Source organism: Phaethon aethereus (genome assembly GCF_964289735.1).
Source record: "Phaethon aethereus genome assembly, chromosome: 3".
Classification (NCBI taxonomy): Eukaryota; Metazoa; Chordata; class Aves; order Phaethontiformes; family Phaethontidae; genus Phaethon; species Phaethon aethereus.
Window position 1 is genome coordinate 122,802,899 of NC_138576.1, and position 22,737 is coordinate 122,825,635.

General features: G+C 36.5%; 1 protein-coding gene across 1 annotated transcript in view; it reads left to right on the forward strand.

Annotated features, from left to right (window-relative positions):
• The window catches only part of TASP1 (taspase 1), a gene marked incomplete at both ends in the record, with an annotated part of 82,329 nt that overhangs the window by 47,962 nt on the left and 11,630 nt on the right, over positions 1 to 22,737 (forward strand). The window contains 3 exons of the mRNA XM_081997924.1: positions 8,344 to 8,454; positions 17,489 to 17,599; positions 22,402 to 22,475. Coding sequence (XP_081854050.1) covers positions 8,344 to 8,454; positions 17,489 to 17,599; positions 22,402 to 22,475 — 296 coding nt within the window. The remainder of the gene's footprint in view (positions 1 to 8,343; positions 8,455 to 17,488; positions 17,600 to 22,401; positions 22,476 to 22,737) is intronic.

The following is a 22,737-nucleotide window of genomic DNA, read 5'->3' on the forward strand; positions in this document are numbered from 1 at the left end:
TTAATGTAACAATATATTGTAAGCATGAAGTTGCACGGGCTTTTCAGAAGTGGTGGTCTCCTGCAGAAGGCCTACGGCTCACAGTGGTGTGTTCATAACTGAAGGCAGCAGCCAGCCGTGCAGCACCATCTCCTGTGGACACTGTTAGTCCTGTTCCCGTTTGCCATACCTTGATCGAGTGGCTTGAACTGAGTGCAGGGTTGCAGAGTGAAACGGAGACTGCAGCAAACTGAACTCTCTTTTTAGGTCTTAAACGTTTTTCTGTGGGAGAAAATGGTTGTATACATTTAGCTAGCTAACACACAAGCTACTATCTTCTTTCCTTTCCTGTAAATTTTATATGACAAAAGTGATGTAGTTTGGAAAGGTGTAGTATTTTTACAAAGAGATCAATAGCAACGAAGCTTCTAATCAAGGCCTAGGCCAAAAGAAGTTTGGTTTTTCCTTTTCAGTTTAACTGAAATTAATCTTTCAAAATAGATTAAATTCAAGAAGAATGTAAAACGCACATCCTTTTCAATGGAACTCCATTTTTTTTTCTTCATTCTAATCTCTCTTGGAGGTATATCTGAAATTCTTCTTTTCATGATAATTGAAACAAATAGCTTTTTTCAATAGTTAAAATTATCCAGCATTTCCCGCTATTTAGAAGAGAAGGATTCATACTTTTGGCATAGCTTAATTCTTTAGCCTTTTTTTTTGTCCTTAACTGTAAAAAAGCTGGATGAGTTGTTCTTTAGAGTGATTTTAGTTTATTTTGCCCATATAAAAAACTTAAAGATACAGAAAGTGTTTTGCTACCTTTCCTTAGAGAAGATGCTTTAGACATGGTTTGTCTGGATGTTGAATTTGTCTTCTGTTATCTTTGAAACCTACCCAAATTTACTGAAGTTACAACCTTTTGGAAAATTTCCATTTGCATATTCTTAGTAGGTGTTCATTAGTTTGGAAGTTAAATCATCTAAGAATTTTCTGTCTGCAACAAGAATGTGCTCCATTGATCTCTCTAGGATCAATGCTTTAGGAATTGGACAGGAGTTTGTTTGCAGGTGTTCTTCTTGGCAACAGGTCAGTAAGTTAAAAATTTTCCCTGCTAGTATGAATGCAAGATGCAGCAGCTGATAGGAGTATATAAAAAGCTAAGATTATGCAAGTTTAATTTAGTCCTGTAGTGCATTATGCTAGACTGTAGCATTTTATGTCTTTTCAGAATTAGACTTTAAATTTTTATTTTAATTTGTAACTACCTGTATCAATATCTTACCAGCCAAATATTTACATTGTACTGTATTTTGTGTTTTAAAATCATTGGCTTGTAAATTTTTAGTCAGCTCTTTCTAGAGATGCTGGTAATGGCAACCAGAGCTTACTAAAATACAGGTTTCACTGTGTTTCCATTAGGCATAACTAGAAGCTATGCAGGAACTAAAGCATAAATAGTAGGTTTTTTAACTTATTAACTGACACGTCTTTTCTAGGCACTACTATTTAACTGAAAATAACATCTTCAAAGTTGAAACAATTGAACAGGGCCAGGTTCAGACTCTGCTGTATGGAATAGATAATAAAATGCAGATAACCTGTAACTTCTGTCTTGAGCTTCTGAAAAGAGAAGAGTCATACTTTGGCAGTGGAGTAAGCTAGATTAATCTTTCCGTTTGCGAATGAATGTGAGTAATGCAAGTTTCCATTTTGTACTCCTTTAAAATAAGTTCCAACACTTTGTGTTGAGGTACTGTGCATTTCAATAGCTAGACAGGCTCCGGCAGCTTGTCAAAGCTCCATAAGCTCTCTGCTTATGGCTTGCAGAAAGCAAGCTAGATTTTCATTTCTCCTTCCATTCAACAGGAGTCTCTTTCATGTCTGAAAATTGAAAACGCGTGTTTTTCAGTGTGGTGCATGGATGTGTGTGTGCCCTCTGGCACACCTGTTTCCAATTTCCTGACTTGAAAGCATCTCCCATCAAAAGAAGCAGAAAAACAATTTCTTTCTGACACGCTGCTCAGAGGCCCTTGCTTTGCAGAAGGCCTTCCTTTCACTTGCCATCTTGGTTCCATTGGTAGAACATTATAAGATGCAGAGCACGCATTGTATGGGATGTTCAGCTTATATTGTGCTGGGTTCTTTTCCCTCTTGTTGTGGTTATTTCAAGCATTAGAAATCTACTTGAGAAGTCACTATGCTGGGGAAAAAAACCCCAGTAATTTAATCCTTAGTTTCTTGCATGAAGCTCAAATTAAGGACCAAAGTCTATAGCAAGTTAAGGTTTGTATAACCTGTGAATTAAGCAGAGTATTAGTTACTGTTTGGTACAGAAAGTTGGATTAAAATGTAAGTGCTATAGCTGAGATTTCTTACCTCTTCTTCAAAATAGTATGCAGTGTGAAATAGTATCCAGTATAATAGCTGAAAATTAAAGGTGTTAACAACCTTAAAAAAAAACCCAAACAAACAAACAATAAACTCGCAAAAAAACCCTAGTAACTTGGTTGCTGTTGAAGTTCTGCATAGGCTAACTAGCAAATTACTGCAGAACAGAGCTGTTAACTATTACAGATCACTTAGGAAGGAAAAATACAAAATTTTAAGCTCTAGCTTAAATGTTACTGGGCTGTCTTGTTTTCTCAGTTCAGCAACTGACACTTTCACAAACAGCATCTGGATTGTCTCTGTAGCTACTGTGTGAAGTATGGACCTATCAGGTGGTATGCCATTCAAGTACACTGGTTTCATTTACTGACAAGCTAAACAAAACTTTCAAAAAGACTTAGAGCTTAAAAACCATTATATGCATACAGCTAAACAGTACCTGAAATACGAAGACTGGGCCTGGCCCTACAGCATAATGGCTAGTGGTTCATATGCTCATAAAACTTGCCTTGCTAAGCTTTGCTCGTTACTAATATGATCAGTTATATGTAGAAAACACTAAAAATGTGAATCATGGTATGTACTTCTATGTTACTTTATGGACTATAATAAAAAATTCTTAAATCTTTAAATGGGTCAGTAAGGTGTACAGTTCACATTTATGCCTGCTAAGGTATGCAGCCCTGATACACTTCTTGTCTTGTGCATATGTTGACTTTCAGGTACGAAAGAGGTACTGGAATTATGAATGACAGTGGAAAAAATGTTGTCATTTGTCAGCATAGTAACAGGTTTCCATGATCGGCTTCTGTCTCATTCCTCTGCAAAAATGCATGTATCTCACTTGTACAGCATTGTACAACGTAACAGGTACTTTTGGTTTGCCTGATCAGCTTCACTAATCAGATATATCTGGTGCATGGAGTGTGGAGTGCAGGGACAACCATCTTGCTATGCCCGAAGATCAAAAAAATGTCTGTTGGGGACTTTGTGCTTTTCTATGCAATTTTGGGCTGAAATAGTAACTTGAGAGGACTACTGACACATATATAACTGTTAAGTCATAAAAGGATAAAAGAAGAAAAAGAGACTATGAGGAGGGAGGAAAAAAAAGATTATAGATTCCCAGACTGTTCTTGTGGGGGTCTTGTATGAATCAACGAGGAGTGTCTGAATAGGAAAAGTGGTATTATTCTCAGAAATTACACACTTAAATACCCACAGAAGAGGAGGAAAGTAAGATTTCACTGGTGGTCAGCTTTGTACTTTGAAAGAAACACTGCATTAGAGACTGTACTATGGCATGATCCAAGATGATCTGTGTCTCTGAGAAAGAGTTCTGATGTTTTCTGTATGATCTCCAGGGGTATGATCGCCAAGTGAGTTTCAGACAGGGTGAGAAACTTCTGGTGGAAGACAGATTTTGGTTTGGCTTGGGTTTGGGTTTTTTTTTGGTGGACTTTGGTTCTTTGGTTTGCAGGGGTGGGGAGGGTGGCATTGGATTATGGTTCTCGCCAAACCTATTGTTTTGAATACAAAACATGCCATGACTGTTGAGCTTTATCATTCTTTGCCTTACCTCGTTGTAGGAGCCTGTTGCTGCCATGTGCCTCTGGAGCCTTTAGGAATCTGGTTTTTTATTTAAACTTATTTCCCTTAACCCAGGAGGCTGGAAACTTGCATCAAAATGCTAATCTTTATCTGTCTTTATCAAAACAGAATATCTGTTTCCTGTAGAAACATTGCTCACTTTGCTAGCAGAGATCCTAGAGGAGGGCGACTAATTGTACTTACCCCTGCAAACATGGACAACAACTGGTTCCAACAGTAGTATTTTTGTCAGTGGATGGGTTATGAGTAGGTAGCATGGTGTTTGCACAATACTACTGTTAGGAAAATAATTTCTTTACTATATGAAACAGTTATTTCAGTGAGAAGCACTGATTTAACCCAGTAAATTTTTCTAGATAGTCATCTCCATTTGTGTCATTCTTGTGTGAAGGCTTATGGAAGTTTTGATCTGTCATTGCAAAGCCTTTGTCTCTGAGGTATAATGAGCTTCAGGTTACCAAGGAAGTCATCATCTTAACTGGGAAAGGATAATAAGATAATTTAAACTCTGTTTACAGGAAAGTAACTAAAACAGGTGTATTTGAGACTTTAATGAAGAATTGAAAAATTCTTATTAGGAGTCCCTGTTGGTTTGGTTTTAGTATTATTCAGTGAAAAAACCACAAAGTATAATAACACATGCAGTTAAATGTAGTGTGATGTGAGATAGTTAAGCAAATGAACCAGATCTACATTTTCATCAGCTTATGTGCATGATTTTGAAGTGTGTTAAAGTAGCTTTGACTGTAGCTGCTGTCTTCAGTCATGTTACTGTAACTTTTGCAGAAGTTGGCTAATGATGGTGGTTAGATTACAAGTGAATAGAACTATAAATTTGAACCCACAACTTTGTATTGTAAGTTATAAATCAGGTTTTGATTACTGTAATTCTCTATACATTTATTTTGTGTCTAGCCCTAGTATAATCTACAGTGTTTTCCCAGAGTAGAGAGACATATAGGTCTGCTAAACCTGCAAGACAGTTCACACTCTAGTATTTGTTTCTAACTTGAGATAATAGGAAGGACAGTTCTATTGGAATAATTAGGGTAATGCTTTTTCTCAGCCTTTATCTGGTCAAAGTATGTGAAACACTGCTTTGTTATTTTTCTTGTTCAAAAATAGATGTTCCTACATCAAAAACTGCAGTAACAAATTCTTCTTTTCAAAATGGGGGGATTATTTTCCTTAGTTATCTGTCCCTGCAGATTGCTGGCATGTGATGTGTTGAAAGATTTTTACGTACACTGCCAGCAGCAGTCTGTAAGTTTGCTGCCTTATAGGTTGACATAAATATGACAAAAAGAAATGACTTTGTCTCTGGGGATGTAGAGATGTGTGATGTGTTAGTGGAATTGCAAGGCTGCTTTCCTTGTGGCTGATCCTGGATCACATCAGTGAGCTGCAGCTGTTCTTAACCCATATTAAGTTTTCTCTTTCTTAACTTTTTTTGTAGCAGACTTGATGTTATGGGAACTCTTCAATAAAGTCATTCTCTTGGGGTAAATAACATTATACATCATGCTAAAAAATGGCTATTGTCTTTTTGATGCCAATTTAGGAATTACTTAAATTGTGAAGTAGTAACATCTGGTTTTATTACTTGATGCATAGGAGATGCATGGGCTCACTGATTTTTTGTCTCGCTTGATTCACATTCTATGTCCCATGCTTCTTACGTCACAGGGGTGTATAAATGTTACATTTAAAGGTATTAAGTTCTTTTCAAGAAAAAAATCAACTTGCTAAGTTTTTGCTGGAGCAAATGCTTATTTAGTTTTTTTTTTTACATCAAAGCTTTATAATGATTAAATTTTTGTGGTTTAAAAAAAGTGATAGCTGTGTTGTGATATGTAGGTAAAACACATCTGGCAGTTTTTGCATGTTCTTCATACATTACTTTGTCTTGAAGAAATATTAGATGACTCTCAATTCTGTGGTGGACAAAAGCTTTCAAGCATGGAAGTAATGAGGCAAGGAATGGAGAGATCCTCCTGGTAAGCAGGTGTTGAGGACACTGTGTTGTGTGAGCCTCTTGAAGATAATATCCAAACCTGGACACTTTCCTCAGTAACTTGAGAGCTTGACAGTCTCAGTGAAAACACCTTTTTTTCTTGTGCTCTCAAGAACTGCCTCCCTTTGCTGTGTAATTGTTGTAGTATTTCAGCTCTTTTATTTTCCTCTAAATTTATAACTGGATTTTACTCAATCTGTTTGCTATACAAAGAATTTTTTTCGTCTTTCTGTTTTGCCAATTGTATGTAGATTCAGTGCCAAAGTATCCCGCTTCAAGGGATACTTCCAAAGTACTTCCTGCATCAGGAGACACTGCCCATTAGAAGGAGCACGTAGCTGAAGACCAAGGTGTCGTTTTGATGATTGAATATAGCAAGATTTTGGGACACGTGTACACAGTTTTTCTGCAATCTGGTCCCTGGGCTATTCTCTGAAATCTAATGCATCCATAATGCTCCGTAGGGGTTTTTTGTTGTTTTTTTTAATCTTGGAAGTAGGGGGTGAGGGGTCGGCTTTTTTTTTTTTCTTTCCTTCTGTGTTAGCAGTTTTTGAAGAACAGTGTTTGTAAACTCACTCTGCCTCTAAAGGGAAAGGTATAATTGTGTGACAAGTAACCAGAAAGAGATTCTTGGAGGAGGTTGCCATGTTAATTAGGGCTTAAAAGTGGTGGGAAGAAGAAGAAGCTGGTCTGTGAGTAGCTCCAAGACAGCACTAGACCTGCCAATGTGTGTTCATGCAATGTTGTGCCCAAACCAGTCAGCGCTCTAAACTCAGCATACTGGGAAGCATAGTGAGGAGAGACTCAGCAGGCTGCACTGGAGCCAGTTTGGCTTGAGTTTATTTGTTAGTTCTTTCTTTGTGCCAGATCTAAGCTGGCTTCAGCCAGAGTCGCTCAGTTTTCTCTGTTCTGGGCTTGTTAGTGCTTCCAGTAAAGTGAATGTTATCCATGGAGACTGAGCTGCCTTTGTCTGAAGCCAGCTTAGGTCTGGTGTCTTACTAGCTCCAGCTCTCTGCTGTGTGAAAGCAGCTAGATTGTTTCCAGCCATAAATTGTCTCTGGAAGCCACGTAGGTGTATTTATGTAGTTCTGCACCTGAGCTAATAAGTCCAACTGGATTATAGCTGATTTTTGTGTGGAGCCAGCACAGTGCTTGCATCTTGTCATGGTTAATGAGAAATTTTCTAGAGATTTATACATATAATTGGGAATTGACTGTATTTTATTTTTCTATATATATTCTGGTGTCTAATGCAGTTTTAAGCCCTGATATACTCTGAAGTTACAAGTCTGATCAAACTGTAATCACCTAAATTTAGGTAATTAAAATCATTGTCATATTACATCTGATAAATCAGTTTTGTTTTTCCTTTTTTCCTAACTGGATAACACATTTCAGTTTAAGTGGTGCTTGGCTACACCCCTTCTAGCTGTTTCATTTGCTTCCTTGCCATTGAGGAAAAACGTCAACAAATGGGAGGCATAGTAGTGTAATGACTTTTGTATGTATGCAGAAGGTATCACCAATGTTTTTCCCTATCCAAGAAAACTTTGACCAAGAAAACATGCACTGTACTGTTTGACCACAGCTGTATGTCCCAAAGCACAGTACAGGAATGGAAAAGAGCATGGGAGAAGAACAGCAGGTGTGAAAGCGTTCCTAACGGAGTAAGAGTAGCACTGGTGACCTGTTTGTCTTCAACAGGTTTCAGGGGATAGTTACAGAAAGCATTGAGGCAATAAGTGGTTGTTGGCTGGAGCTTTTTAGTTTCTTAAAGACAAACCTTTAAAAATTACAGGAATTTTTATTAGGAGTCCAATGAGCAGCCACCCAGTCCAAAAAGCATAGCTAAATTCACGTATTCCTTTGTTGACCAAAAAGCTCAATCAGATGGACTACATAGAAGATTACATCATGCCAAGTTACTGTGGTGCTCACTAAAGATGTTCTTGGTTTGAAGAGAGTTGCATCCAAGGATCATTCCTGTGAGAATGATTAGTAAATGAATTCTTTGAGAGAGAATTGCAGGATCTGGATAAAGACGACAAGTCAGAGACAGTCTCGCTGTTTCTTCTCAGTATTTCTGTTTCTTCTTTCTGTACTTAACCCTTTCTGATTTATGACTTCGCACAGTAGAAGTTTCAGGAAAGTTGTGGGGAAAAACTGCTGACATGGATGAATTTTCATGTGACTCAGTGTCACTGTCTTTAAAAAAACATGACAGACACCTGTCATATGCTTTTTTTTTTCCTTGATTTTATTTGGCTGTGATGGTGTAAAATAATGACAAAAGTTTTTTCATAGCGATATCTATATTTTTACTATTCCTAATCTTAATATTTCTTTAGGTTGTGGAGAGCACCTTGTCCGAACCATACTGGCCAGAGAATGTTCATGTGCTTTGCAAACAGAAGATGCCCACCAAGCTCTCCTAGAGACTATGCAAAACAAGTTTATTGGTAAGTATATGGTGCTAATTGCCTGAACGTTGCATGACATTGTTTAAAATCCCATTATCCTTATTAAATAAAATTCAGATGCTTATTTCTGTGATTTCTGTTGAATCCTTATGTTGCAGTTGGCCTCAAAATTGGTGTTGTGTTACGTCTAAAGAATGTTAAATCAAACTGCAGAATAATATTTTAGGAAATCTAAAGGAAAACCCTTGGAAATATCTGAGTTGTTATGTGAGTCATAGAATACCTGGAGAGATGTGAAGAAAGAATTTCCTGCCTGAATCACTGCCTCTGGCGTGCAATTGCGTACTTTAGAATTGGTGGTTTAGGAGTATTAATAAAAATTATTCATGTTAACCCTTTTAAATATAATAGACGTCAAAACCACTGCATGTTCTAATCAAATGCTTTGGGCAGACAGATTCTGGTTTGCTATTTACATTATGAAATTAATTTCTTGAGAAGGTGAAGTAGACTTCATTGAAAGCTATTGTAGGGCCAAACCAATTTTTTTCCTTGATTTGAGAGGATTACACATGACCTGTTTAATGATACCTGTTTAAATTTTTGGGAATATAGATATTCTTTTCTTTCTTCAAGTCATAACCAAAATATTAATGTATAAATTTAAAATATCTATATGTATGTGAACTTTTGAAGATAGCATAGATTCCAGTGAGGCTTCTGGCATATGTATTGACTTGCATTATCTTTGTAGCCCTTAATATTTTTTGAAGCTTTAGTATCCACAGGCAATTTTGACCTTCAAAATTTCGTGTGGACAGGACAACATAACACTTCTTGTACACTGTGTTGCCAAAGTTCATTTTTATAGCATTTTAATTAGAACTGAAAGAGGGACATATGCATACCTTTCTGGGACCCAGGAACCATTGTCCTTGGTCTTGGCAAGAAATGTGTTGCAATTTCTTTTATTTTTGTTTATAATGTTGAATCTATATTAAACTCTGCTTCTGACAATATTACATTTGACTGTAATTGGCTTTGGAAGGCTGCACTTGATAATTTATTTGGGAAATCAGACTAAAACCAACAAAACAGGGGAAAGTGAAAAGAAGGAGAGACATTATCAGATTAATGCTTTTCATGACATACAAATTTCAAGGGAAGTGTTTTATAATTCCTTTTTAAAGTTTTGTGTTTTAATTGGTGATGGGTCATATTTGTATTTTCAGAAACTTATCACTGCAGGTTTTTGTTATCTGACAGCAGGGATGTATCTTACCTTCTCAGTGGTACTTCGAGGCAGTGTTGAAATGGAGGGGGGCGTGGGAAAGAAAGAAAAAGTAAGATACAGCCACCCTTTTTTGTGTACGTGAAGTGCTTGAATTCCATGTCTTGACTAGAAAATGTAAAATCTAGTTTGTCCTCAGCTCTCCGATGAATGAAGGCTAATTGAGGAAAACCTGAAAATCCAGACACATCTTGCTCTTTACGCATGACATTGTACTAAGATTGTAACCAGTAGTGTAATTTTGGGCAATCTTGACAATTCTGAAGATGGAATGCAAAGTTGCGTCTTGCTAATATAGTGCAATAAGTGTAAAAATGCATTACACTTAAAACATTCGGTTTATACTGAATATTTTTTTTTTCCTCTGAATTTTCAGGGATGTTGATGTGCTAGTTGGTAGCTCAGAATGTATGGTATGATGCAGGGTTTTTGACTGGTGTGGAACAATAGGATAAAACGGGCTAATAGCCTACTTGCTGATGGCATGGATTCTTTCCTTGCTACTCTTTCTAAAAGCCCTGTTTTGTGGTCATGTCAAACTTCTGCCAGGATTTAAATGGACCAAGGCCAAAAAAACCCCAACAAACCTTTAACAAAGCAGAGCTAGAATGTTTTGTCAGAAGTCAAAATGTGCATTACTTGTATTGGAGGGGTGAGCAGCTGATTTTGGCAGTTGCCATCAGATTGGTGCTTCCTGTTTACAGAACTCTCCAAGTCTCCACAAAGCCCTGGGAATTCTTCCAGCTAGGGAATGCCTGGCTTAAACAGTAAGTGCTGTTTAAACAACAGGTGATGAGCAAACTAATGGCAGATGTGCCTCTCATCCTTTCTCAGAGCCAGCTTACTATGGATAATGCACAATTGATGGTTGAATCGGAGGTGAGAGAAATAAAATTTAGATTTTAATTTTTTTTTTTGTAAATCAAATGGGCTTCATTAGTCCAAGAGCACTAAAGGCTTGGTACGCGGTCGAAGAATGGTGTTCTGTAAACACAAATACCTTCCAAGCAGAACAACAGAGAATTTTGTTACTCATCATTCCTTTCAAATGTGGCCAATTTTGTGGAATGTAGACTTAAGAGTAAACGTTTGTGTCATCTCACTGGCGGGAAATCTGCGCTTGTAACAATGGCAATGTTAAGAATTGTGCTTTAAAGCTTCTTAAAAAGTATTAGAAAATAATGAGCTGAAAGACATAGTTGGAACCTGGTATTTGTTCTTCCCTTAGCGGAAATATGTTTCTCTAGTCTTGTATTTTTAAAGTTGTGCTTCAGTTCACAAATGAGCAGTGTCTGCAGAAAGGTAATAGCAGAAGTGTAACAACTCTCGTTTTGAAATTTTGTGTCAAATACCTCTCTTGGGAGCAGGAGTTTGGACGGTTAGGAATCATAGAATATGGATTTCCCAATTATGTGTTATGCTTGTTGGGGGGGAAAAAAGCCTCATACTTAAACAGTTACAAGACTGCCAGTGTCTGTCGTTGCACAGTGTTATTGCTACTTTATATTTTGGCGCTGTATCACTCTAAGCTTTGTGGTATCCTTTGTGGTTTTATGGCAGAGGAAGGATGCTATGAAAGCATTATTATGTCTTCCTCATGACACAGAGGAAAAGATCTGAGAAGAGAATGAAGTGATCCTGAAGTTTCATATAACCTACTTCATCCACTAGAAGTTTATGATTTCACAACTTTGCATTTGATGGTAGACAGAATGGAACAGGCCTGTTTGTTACCTTACAATAAAAGCAGATGAAAAACTAACACAACACGGTAATCGTACACAAGGGTTTGCCTAGATCCTGACTGTGCTGCTTCTTACCGAAAGCATTGGGATTTTACTGGACAGCGGTATCCGTTGTTATTTAATTTCTTAAAAGCTGACCTGTAAAGTTTGAAAGTACAGATCCTTTTCCTTGTAGCTTCTTTAAAAACTCTGAACAGATGTTTTAAATTACTTATCATAAAATATAAAGATCCCTGGTTTCAGACAGCTTGTGCTTAAACATTTAACAAATAATGGTGCATGAAATTAAAAGCAGGCTTAATTTAGTGCTTATATATTCCGCTAATGTTTATTTAAATTGTTAGCTTGAAGTCTAGCGGGTTACGTAGCAGAAGCAGAGTGCCAAACAGCTTCACTTTAAACATGTTCTGTACAAGTTGGCAAAATCAAATGGCATAGGTGAGCTATGGATTATTGACCTGAATTTCACTGACATTAGAGCATGAGAAGGTTTAGAACTGTTTAGCCACTCTCCGTTAAAACCGGGGGATGTTAAAGCTCTTAATTGGTTGCACCATGCCCCAGTCAGTCTTTAGACCAAAGTTCTGAAGACTTTGAAAGCTAATGTAAACAATGAAGCTGGTATGGTTTCTCTACTATGGAAAAGTATGAATGTAAAACATCTGATGAACAGCTGGTTAGTCCTTCAGCTGGGTAAGTGTAAATAAAACATTTCTTTTACAGTTTAGTATCGAATCTGTGCTAGAATGGATCTCTCCAGTAGCTACAAATGGGAAAAAAGCACAGGATCAGAAATGGACAAGTCTTACCGATTGCATGCTCTGGAGGAAGCAGTCTTCATCATGGGAGTAGTTTAATTTACAAGAGACATAGAAGAAAAAATGTTCTTCACTTGGAGCTGTAGTTCCTCCAGAGCAAGACTGAATGTTGAGGCCATTATTTGCCTTAACACTTGTGAAATCTGTATGCTCTGTCCCTGGGCTGAGCCTGAACCGGGGTCTTGGTGTTCAGTTGTGGTTGCTCTTGCAGAACTTGATGAGATCAGTGAATGTGGAGCTGCTATTAAGATAAGTTTGCTTATTTTTAAGAGACTGTTACTACAGATTAATGATGTACAAATATATATAAATAAAAACTTGATAATGCTTTCCATATGTTAGATAGCAGTAACAAATAATTGAGTTTTCAGGGAGGGAAATGCGTATTGTAAAATACAATTTTGTGGCTGGGGAGGTGAGGATTAAACCGAAACTATTGAAAGATATTTTTTGTTTGTGTTTTTCTACTCCTTTTCTCTGGTGTGGCCAGTCAGTGCTAACATTATTAGTTAATGCTGTAGCTGAAGTTTTGCTTTGGATTCTTCATGCCAAATTCTTCAGTGTTATGCCAGCATAACTGGAAAGGAACGATGAGTTTCATGAGACTTAAAACGGTATTAAAAGCCCCAGGTTTTTGTAGTTCTGTCAAAGATTTAGGTCAAAGATTTGTCTAGCAATTCTACTTTATTGCAGTAATAAAATTATTTTTAGCTAGTAGGCATATTTTGTTTTATTTTTACTGAATTTTTAATTGTACAGCAAGATCTATCATTCTTAAGAGTACAGAGAGAGCAAAAATGATGTAGGAGTGTGGGAGCCAGATTACTTTTTCCTTCCAATGAGAAGCCATTATGATTTTAATACACATGGCCTTATTTCAGTTGCACCTTTTCTCTTTCTGCTTAAATCCTAATTAAATATAATGTATATGAAAATATGCCATTACTTATTTGGTTATTTTTTACAGCAGTCTGCACTGTTATTTCTTTTTTTCTCAAGGGCTTGGCTGTAACAAAATTTTTAGAACTAAATTAGTGAAAGATGTTCCTAACTTTTGAATTCACAGTGTTTTGAGAACACTGAAATTAATTCCTTTGTACAGTGCATGGATTCTGTTTAGAAGTATAATAGTAGTTTTGTACCCTTATTTTTGCAGACTTAATAATGGATGCATAGTGTTCTGCTGTCTAGAATCTTGCTTAACATAGACCTACTCATTTGCACTGTATTGCTATGTTAAGATACACTCTTTAGCGTAATTGTAATCCTCAGTAATAAGTCTGCATATCCAGAAATATTTATGTTTTTAAAAATATTAATATAGTTGAATGCCTCTTTTAACTTTTTAAAAATTGCTTTAATTGGAAAATAAAATACATTCTTTGTTTTAAAGAATGTGCTGTTCAGTGTGTATTTAATTTGGCTTGAGTCTGATTTTTAAGGGAGAAGAAACAGTCTCTCTGAATTTACTGTAGTGTAGAATACTGTAATGTTATTACTGTAGGCAACTGTTTTTTACTGCCACTATTTAGAGGTTGACTCCCCACAACTTAGCCAGAGCAGTGAGTGAGACACACATTCCTTATTGTTGCTGATTTTTGCACTGAGATGGTTCAGCTGAAATTGCTGGTGAAAGCAATTGGAATGGATGAGGGAGTAGTCACACAATTTGCTTCAGGTGGCTCTGTGGATGGCAACCTCCAGCGGAAGTGGAGAAAAATATATGACCTGTGGAAGTGGTGTGGGTGAAAAGATCATGAACCATTGCAGGGGTCTTGCAAGTGGCTGTGTCTTCACTTGCTGTTTGTGTCTGGAGGTGAGAAGAAGGGCTATGTTCTTGTTTCAGACTTCTTTTTTTTCCCTTTCCAGAATAATGTTCAGTCTGCAGCTGATGGTAAAATGGTGTAGAAGATTAAAATTTGGATGTGGATCGTGCTTTAAAAAAAAAATAAGAAAAATCTTCAGTAGCTCAGCTGAAAATACTGAATCTCAATAATTTCTTGAGTGCCACTGTATTTTGGCTCAGTCTCTGTTGCTACAACTCCAAAACATGGCTGGCTGCAACATTCCATTGTTGTATTGTAGTATATTGTTCAAGGTGCTGCAAATGAGAACAGCCTGTAGGTTCTGGATTTTGATGTTGTGCACCACTGGGCAAGTAGCGCTGTGTTTCTATCTGTAGAAGAGAGAGAACGCATCCTGTCTTCCTTGCTTTGCTTGCATAATAAACTTTTAAGACATTCCCTGGTTTAATAGTCCATTCAAATTACCCACTGCAAGTCACTCTAAGCCATTTTACTCATCTGTGTATCACCCTAGTACTACAGTTATGGTTGATTTTTAGAAAGTTAGTGCAGTAACTAACTGGTCTTGTTTGGCGTAATCAACATTTGTCCTTAATCTAGGGGCCCAACTTGTGTTACTCTTAAAGAAGCCAGCTTGTGGCTTATCTAGTGTGTTTCATGAGTGCTGAAGTTAAAACTGTACTTTATCATGCTTTTATCATGCTTTTGTCATTTGCAGTGTTATTAGTCATCTTCTTGAGTTTTCTATTTGAAATGAGTGGCAATGTACTTCAGCAAAGGCTGAATTAATACAGTCAGTTTTCTAGCTTTTGAGTGTTTAGGAGGGACTTCAAAGGCTTTGAGTTTTGTGGACTGGTAATAAAGCTTCCATGGTGCATAATCACTGAAAGAAGTAACTTGGTTCAGAAAGCAATTGTGTACATATTTAATGTAATAGGGTAATATGGTGGACAGCATGTTCAAAGTAAATAAATCAATCCCATTTACGCTGGCAGAGCTGGGATTCTCATGAGCATAGTTGTGCATGTAGAGGTAGAGCATCTCTTTGGATGAAATTGTAAACTTAAGCGTTTGTCTTATGTGCTTGAAGCTCAAGTTTTAAATTTTTTTTTAGACCCCTTTTTAAAAAGAAGTCTCACACAACACAGACTTTGAGTGATTACTTTTCTCATTCTGTACTCCAGTGAATATGATGAATGCTTTGTTCTTGCAAAGAAATCCCTGTAAAAATGAAAGAACTCGCATGAAAATGTAGCGTTACGTGTTTGCTGCAGACTCTTTTCATGGAAAGTTATATACTGCCAAGTCTTCTCTTGAAGTTTAGAAAGAGAGAGCCTAGCACGTGCAAGTTATTCAGATTATTGAAAATTTGATCAGTGATGATGGCACATAGTTGACAAAAATACTGGGAAAATGAAGAAATATGTGATTGGTTTATTTACAGACTTTCCTTTCACCTACTCTTCCCTGAGTGTGGGAGAAAGAAAATGCTGTGTCTCCTTATCCTAAAAATACAGTCTGTATTTTAGTAATGTTTTAGTATGGCCTTAAATATGCTATCTGCTTTAAATATTGTTTGCTGGCTGTGTTCTGCTGAAGTTGAACATCTTTAACTATTCTAATTAAAGAGATTGTTAGTATTTTCACTAGAACCTTGAAAGAACCTTTCACATGCCTTGAAAGAGGAGGCAAAACAGGGCTTATTTAAAAAAGAATAATCAAAACTTTTTCTGTTTGCAATGACTTTTCACCACAGCATTGCATGTAGCCTGAAGAATTTATACGACTGAGTGTAAGATTAGGTTAAGACATTGTCTTTGAAGTACCTGAGTTTCTGAAGTAAAGATTAAAGGATGCATGTTCCCTATAAAGAAAACCACTTTTTTTTGTTCATTTGCTTGCAGAAACCATATCACATACTTAGCCAGCACTTGGTTAATGCAGTGGAAGTATGAGAGATATACTTAGAATCTTGGAAAGCATGGAGTAAAAGATTTTGATTTTGGGTGGTAAAACTTTTTACAACTTCCCAAGCCTTGCATTTCTATTTTAACCAAACATATTTTCCTGCTTTGTTATCTATTATGTTATGATTGGTTGGATTCTTGGTTCACAGGGATTTGGCCATAGTTGATGAGTAATATAGTAGGTATAACTGGTACCTAATAATAGTTCTTGTACAAAGCAAGTGGCGCTTTAAAGATGATATCTGTTTGTATTGAGTGGAATAAGATATTACCATTTATTAAGCATACCACATAGATCATCTTCCTGCAACATGGGCTTCTATTGTAATGACCACCTTGTATCACTTTTGAACGTGGCTGCTCTTACGTTGGGAGAGAACATGGTAAAGCATTTAGTTTTCCTTACAGTAAAGCTTGATCTTGGTTCTTTTTGGGGTGGGTTTTGGTTGTTATTTGCATTAAAGGAGTAATTTTCATCTTACAAATAGCTGTGGGCGCATTGAAGGAGGCTGCTGAGTAGATCTGGTCTAAAGTTCTTGTGGCCAGCAAATCCTTTTACGATGTCTGTATACTAGACATAGTATACTGATTTATTTGAAATAATTGAAAAGAAATATATGAAATGCCTGCTGCAATTGCATGCTCAACTTTAAATCACAGTGTATTGCAAATGTGTGACTAGGGTGTGTTTGGGCTTCAGTGTAAGGACTTGATTAATTTTGTGGCTCAAGACATTTTAAATCCTATGTAAATCATACCATTGTTTCCACATATAAAACTATAGGAATCCCATTTCAAATTACAAACCAGAAAAAGAATACTTAAACTTGATGCAGCTAATGTTAAAACTTTTCCAGCTTCTGATAGAAGATGTTTTGTACCATATGTTTTAAATTACCAGCAGAAAAGCTACTTTAAAAAGTAGGATGTGTTTTGGCTTTTCTGCTATTATTCATAAAACAGCAAGGAAGATGGTCTATAGCAATTTGATTATGTCTCTATACAAAGTGCTTTAAATTGGACAAGTGACACAAATTTTGCTTATTTTTTTTCATATGTGGCCATCTTTATATTAATTATAGTACAGAAAGAGCTAAATATCAAGATTTTTTTCAACTTGACACTCTATTTTTCATTATTATATCTTCCTTGATCCAAGAACAAATGGTTTTGCACTCACAAATGTAATTTCCAGTATTTTTTTCATTCCATGTAGCTTTTTTTCCTTCTTTTGATTACTGGTAGGTTAGTAGATTACTATTTAGGTAGTTACTCAATAGAAACACTAGAAAAAATAAAACAACGCTTTTGTAAAAGCACTGGTTGACCTGACAGTCTTTTCAATGCTTAGTGACAAGATTAAAGGGGAAGGCAGGAAAGTGAAATTTAAAAAAACCCCAAGAAACTCTTCCTATTGCAAGTAATTCTCCCCAACAATTTTACTCAGGTTCACCATTTCTAGCCAATGAAGATGGTGTACTCGGAGGTGTGATAGTTCTTCGGTCTTGCAGGTGTTCAGCAGAGCCTGAGTCATCACAGGAAAAGCCAACTTTACTAGGTAAGAAATTCTTATTCATTTTTACTTGAGCTAGGTGCTAACTCAAAGTGAAAGACGAAATAAAAGCTTTGCATGTTTACTGTTATTCAAAAGCCAGAGAGAAAACAAAAAGGAATTGAAATTGTTTGAGATGATAGATCTCTAGACAGTTAAATAGTAGTAGTAGCCTTGTTTGTTCTCTAAAACTGCAGAAAAGGGCATTCTTTCTGACTCGTTATTTCTAAGCAGAACTGTGATTCAGAGGGTTCTGTGGGATCCTTCTAAAACCATGGCATAGAAATAACAGTTGCTTGTGGTGAGGCAGGGTATGTTCCTCATAGGAAAAAAAATCACATTTTTAGCTAGGGATAATGCATATGACTGTTTACTGCTTCTCAGTGGTTTATATGGTAAAAATGCTGTCTATAAAGTTCTTTGTTCCTCCTTTTTGCAAGACAAAATGTGAAAATTTGGAGGATACACTTAAAACTTGGAAGGGAATTTGTTTTATAGTTAGAAATTTTTTGTGTAGGCCCAGGAAAATGTTCAGATAAATCGCAGTTACTATTTGCTTATGCAGACAGCAGGAGTACTTAACTGTTTATACTGAGGTCAGCCTCCATCAGTAGCTGACTGCTTAAAAAGGCTCTGAGCTTTACAGCCACTCAACCCTCGTATGTCCTAGACAAGATCCCTCATCTGTCTCACTGCTTTACAGCAGAGCAAGTGTATTACAGTAAACTGTCACGCGGTTTGTTGTAGAGAAACAGCTAGGAAACTGAAGGCTGTAGGCTACTAGCAGGAGTGGGTGGAAAAAACAGAGACAGTAAAGCCCATGTTCCTCTCTGAAGGCAGGGATTTGGGACTGGGGGCATATGAATTACTTCAGCATGACGCTTGTACCATCTCCTTTCCTGTGGTGCTCCTCAGATGTGGGCATATGTGTCTGTCTGGTCATGCTATGTGCTAACGTATTGAGTCACATGGACCCGTCTAATACATATTTATGTTATGCGACCAGAATTAAAGGGGTTTTTTTTCCTTTATATAATCCTCTGCTTTATTATTGTTTCACAAAGTGTTTAATGAAATGCTGTCAGTAGCACTACAGATTTGAAGTAGCTTTCAAAGATCTGACGTGACAAATTTGATCACCGAATTTAACTTTGTGTATTAAGGCAGGTCATAGCATCTCACCTGGTCATTCTTGACTTGCATAATTTCTTTTAATCTATAGGCTATTGTTTAGAAAGACACCTCACCTTTGTTTTAATTCATTGCTGCTTTTGTCCCACTAAATCCTAATATTGTGTCACCAGAGTTTGCCTGCGTACAGCCAGCCAGGAGTAGCAGGCAGAGCATGTGCTAAAGGTGAGCCAGCACATATATTCTTAATGATGGGTTACGCACACAAACTCCAGCATTTATTGCTGTCTGTTCAGTGACTTCCAGGATGCTAGGGTCATGTTATTGCAGTTGTACATGATGAGGTGTATATTGTCTTTCAGTTTTGTTCTCGTACTACACCTTACTGGTTTGCATTACAAGAATATTTAAATGTCATGTACTACTTTGTGTTGGTCGACTTGAGTCTGATCATAACCCCCTCCAGTCATTCACTCTAATAAGTAATTTTCATCAATGCAGTTAATAACGTTCATGTTTCGCTGCCCACCAGTTGAAGTTTATGTGTATTTTATGGTTTTGGTCAACACCTCATCCATAAGACAAAGAACCAGAGATTTGGGAGGTCCTTACAATTGTGATGATGGTTCTGGGATTATCCTGATGGACAACAAAGGAATTTTGGAAGTCTTGGATGGGAAAAGGTTTTAGAAATAGCTTTTGTAGGTTATATTTTTTGGAGGAGGTATTCAAATAGCTTGTCTTTTTGAAGAAGCAGACTATAAAATAGACTTTGACAATCACCTTATTCTTGTCTTTCAACTATTTGAAAGCCAAGACTGTCCAATCCTGAATCCAGAATCAGAGCATGGGTTACTAAACATACAGAGAATGTTCTAAGTTTGATTTACAGTTTTCAGATTTAAGAAAGAAGTAATTGTGACATTATTGATCCAGTGGAAAAGCATCCTACAACATAAATTCTATCCCTAGAAAGGAGTTAAGAAAAAGAAAATACAAGTTTGATTAAGTAAGAACAAACTAACCTTCAGTTTCTTATGTTTGAAAGTGAGAGAAGTATTTCTATTTATTTAATGTTTGTTGTTCATGTAAGAAAAACACATTCCTATTAAGGAAGATCTGGTATTTTCCCGTCAAAAATTAATAAAGAAAACACCCATATATTGTACAACATAAGTAAAGACTATTTGTCCGTTGATTTTTGGTTTTCTTTCCACTGAAATGAGATTCATGTCGCACAGCTTATTCTAAAGATATTTTTTCTGTACCACAGAGATCTCCTGCCTTATAATGTATGCTGACTTAATGTATAATTAAACACATGTAGTATTTGTGTTGTTCGGTTTGGAGATAAGTTGTGTAACAGTGAAGAACACGGTGTATAAAATAATGAAATCATATGTCTGTATTGCAGTGATGATCTTATTTTTAAAAAAACTATTGAAACAAATTGCAAGTAAGTGATTTATTAAATGCTTGAAAATGCATGAGATGTCTTCAGATAAGTATATAATTTAGGTTTTTCATTGTAATTCCAGTACTTCTAATAGCTACCAATAACTATGTTTTATGTTAGTACATGCTACCTTTGGTGGACAAGGTAGAAGGAAAAAAAATTAAAAACTTAAAAGAATATACCTAGAGTTATAAAAAGCAAAGAAATAATATTTTGAGGGTATTTGGCCTCAACCATTGCCCAGCTTCTCAAAATTGAAAGATAAGATTAAATTTGTCTCCAAAAAATAAATGCTTTCACTGACAGTTGAACCTTTAGGGTGTTAGGGAGGAGTTGGCTTCATCGAAGGCAGTTACATGGCACTAAATATGTTTCACTGTCTGAAAGCTTTTGACTTAACCTTTGGCGATATCAGTCATAAATCTATTACGGGGGAGCCAAGTACATACCTAAATGAAGTTCATTTTTCTTTTATGATGATGTCTACATATCTGGAGGAATCTTCAAGTCCTGCTGGGATTGTCTAAACTTTGATCTTCTACTCAGGGTTAATTGCTATGCAAGGATAAATGGTTCAAAGGATAAGCATACTCAGCATGCTGTGACCTTCGTCAACCATATTAAAGGAACACGAGGAATAGGAATGAATAAGAGTTTTAAAACCATCTAATGATGCTTTTTGCAATATATGAAAGTCTCTCTCTAAAGGATTAGCTTTTTTTGGCATCTTGTGCAATCCATGTAAGAGTCTTCCTGTAATCCAAAGGAAAAAATTTATACTTCAATGCAATTTTTTTAAGCCTTTTACAGTATTCTGTCGAACACCCTGAATTCTGATCAGCTACTCTTTCTTAATTTTTCCCACTTCCAAATTATGTACTTAATGAACGCAAAGAAAAATGGCTGTGACGCAGAGTGGGAAGAATACAGTGTGGCAATTTATAAAGCTCCACTGGATGGGACCTAAACATATGAATAAAGTGCTCTTTGTCTGAATTTTGTATTGCAGCTGAGGAGAGGTATATGTGTATATATAAAGATACCTGTGTATGTATGAGGGAATTACAGATCACTGTAATGGGCTGTTTAAAGAATTGATAAACCGAGCCACTTTCAGACTTCAGAAGAATGCCTTACTGGATTAACATGCATTAACAATACACGTTAACAGTGGTTATTTTTTTTAATCATTATCACTACAAGCACAACAGTTATTCTCTAACATTTATATCCTAAATCAGCTGTGAGTATATGGTTCCGAAGAGCTGATCCTGTATAGCTAGTGCTAGAAGTCAAGGTGATCAGACCTGAGAGGGCTTTGATGGGGAAGCTAAAATCAAAATGGGCTCATTTCTTCTCCACCTTTCTTTCCTCTCTTACCTTTGCTGCTCCTTATCATCTCCTCAAAGAAAGGGGGTGATTGCATATGCTCTTCATGTAATTCAGCATACTTTTGGGACCAGGTCTTGCTCTAATTTTGCCAGGCGTTTTTCTTGCTTATTGTGCAGTGTTATTCTGCTTAGATGGGACATCTTTCCTGCTTTTTCTGCGGGATTATTTTGTTTTCACCAGATGTCTTTCCTGCCTGCTTTATATCTTCAGTTCCCATCTTGTAGGCTTCACTACTCCTGCATGTTTTCCTGAATGCTACTTGTGCAGCTAGATGACAAGTCTCCATTTACCCATTGGTAGTTACAGATTATGTATATATTGATGCTCAGCTCTGTGAAAAAAGGCTTGTTACTGGTCATTTTGTTGATTGGTGTTACAATTCGACAGAATCCTTGTATGCCATCCACGCTTATGCTATTGTAGTGTGCTTATGTCTGGGTTCAAGGCAAGTAAATGCAAATTACATCTGCTTCTACTTTATGGGTGGAACAGGACTCTGCTTTAAAAGTTGATTCTATCTTTTTAACTGTAGTTCCAGTTGATATATGTCTCAGAGGCTCCATATCACTGAAGTAATGTTCTCATTCTGGGTATTAGTTCTGCAGTGTGTGACTGCAAATAGTGCAGGAAAACCTTGTTTGTTTGATAGCTGTTTCTTTTGAGATTGACTTATGCTGGTAAGTAGTTTTTGTTCTTTAAGTCTGGTTTTTGTCCTTTCCCAAAGTCTATTTTAAGCTATTTTTGTTTCTCGAGATTGCAGTCTTGTTAAATTACACCTTATATTTTAAACCAATGCATTTTTTATGACTTCTTGCATTTTCCTTTATAGTGGAATTTCTGTGGAGCCATACAACAGAGAGCATGTGTGTAGGATATATGTCTGCACAGGACGGCAAAGCTAAGGTAAGCTGTGAAGAATAGGTTGTAATACAGTAGAATGAGTGCAGAAGCCAAGGAGAATATAAAAATATCATAATGAAATATATAGTAAATTTCTGTCTTTAAGAGAAGGAAAAAAGTACTGGGTGCATGAGCAGTTAAATATATCTATTCATTGGGCATTTCTAATTCCTTTTTTTAATTGCAGCAGTTAACAAACCTACACTAACATATGTATTATGTCAGGACAAGGTGCCACAAACTCACCTCCATTTCCTTTGCTGAC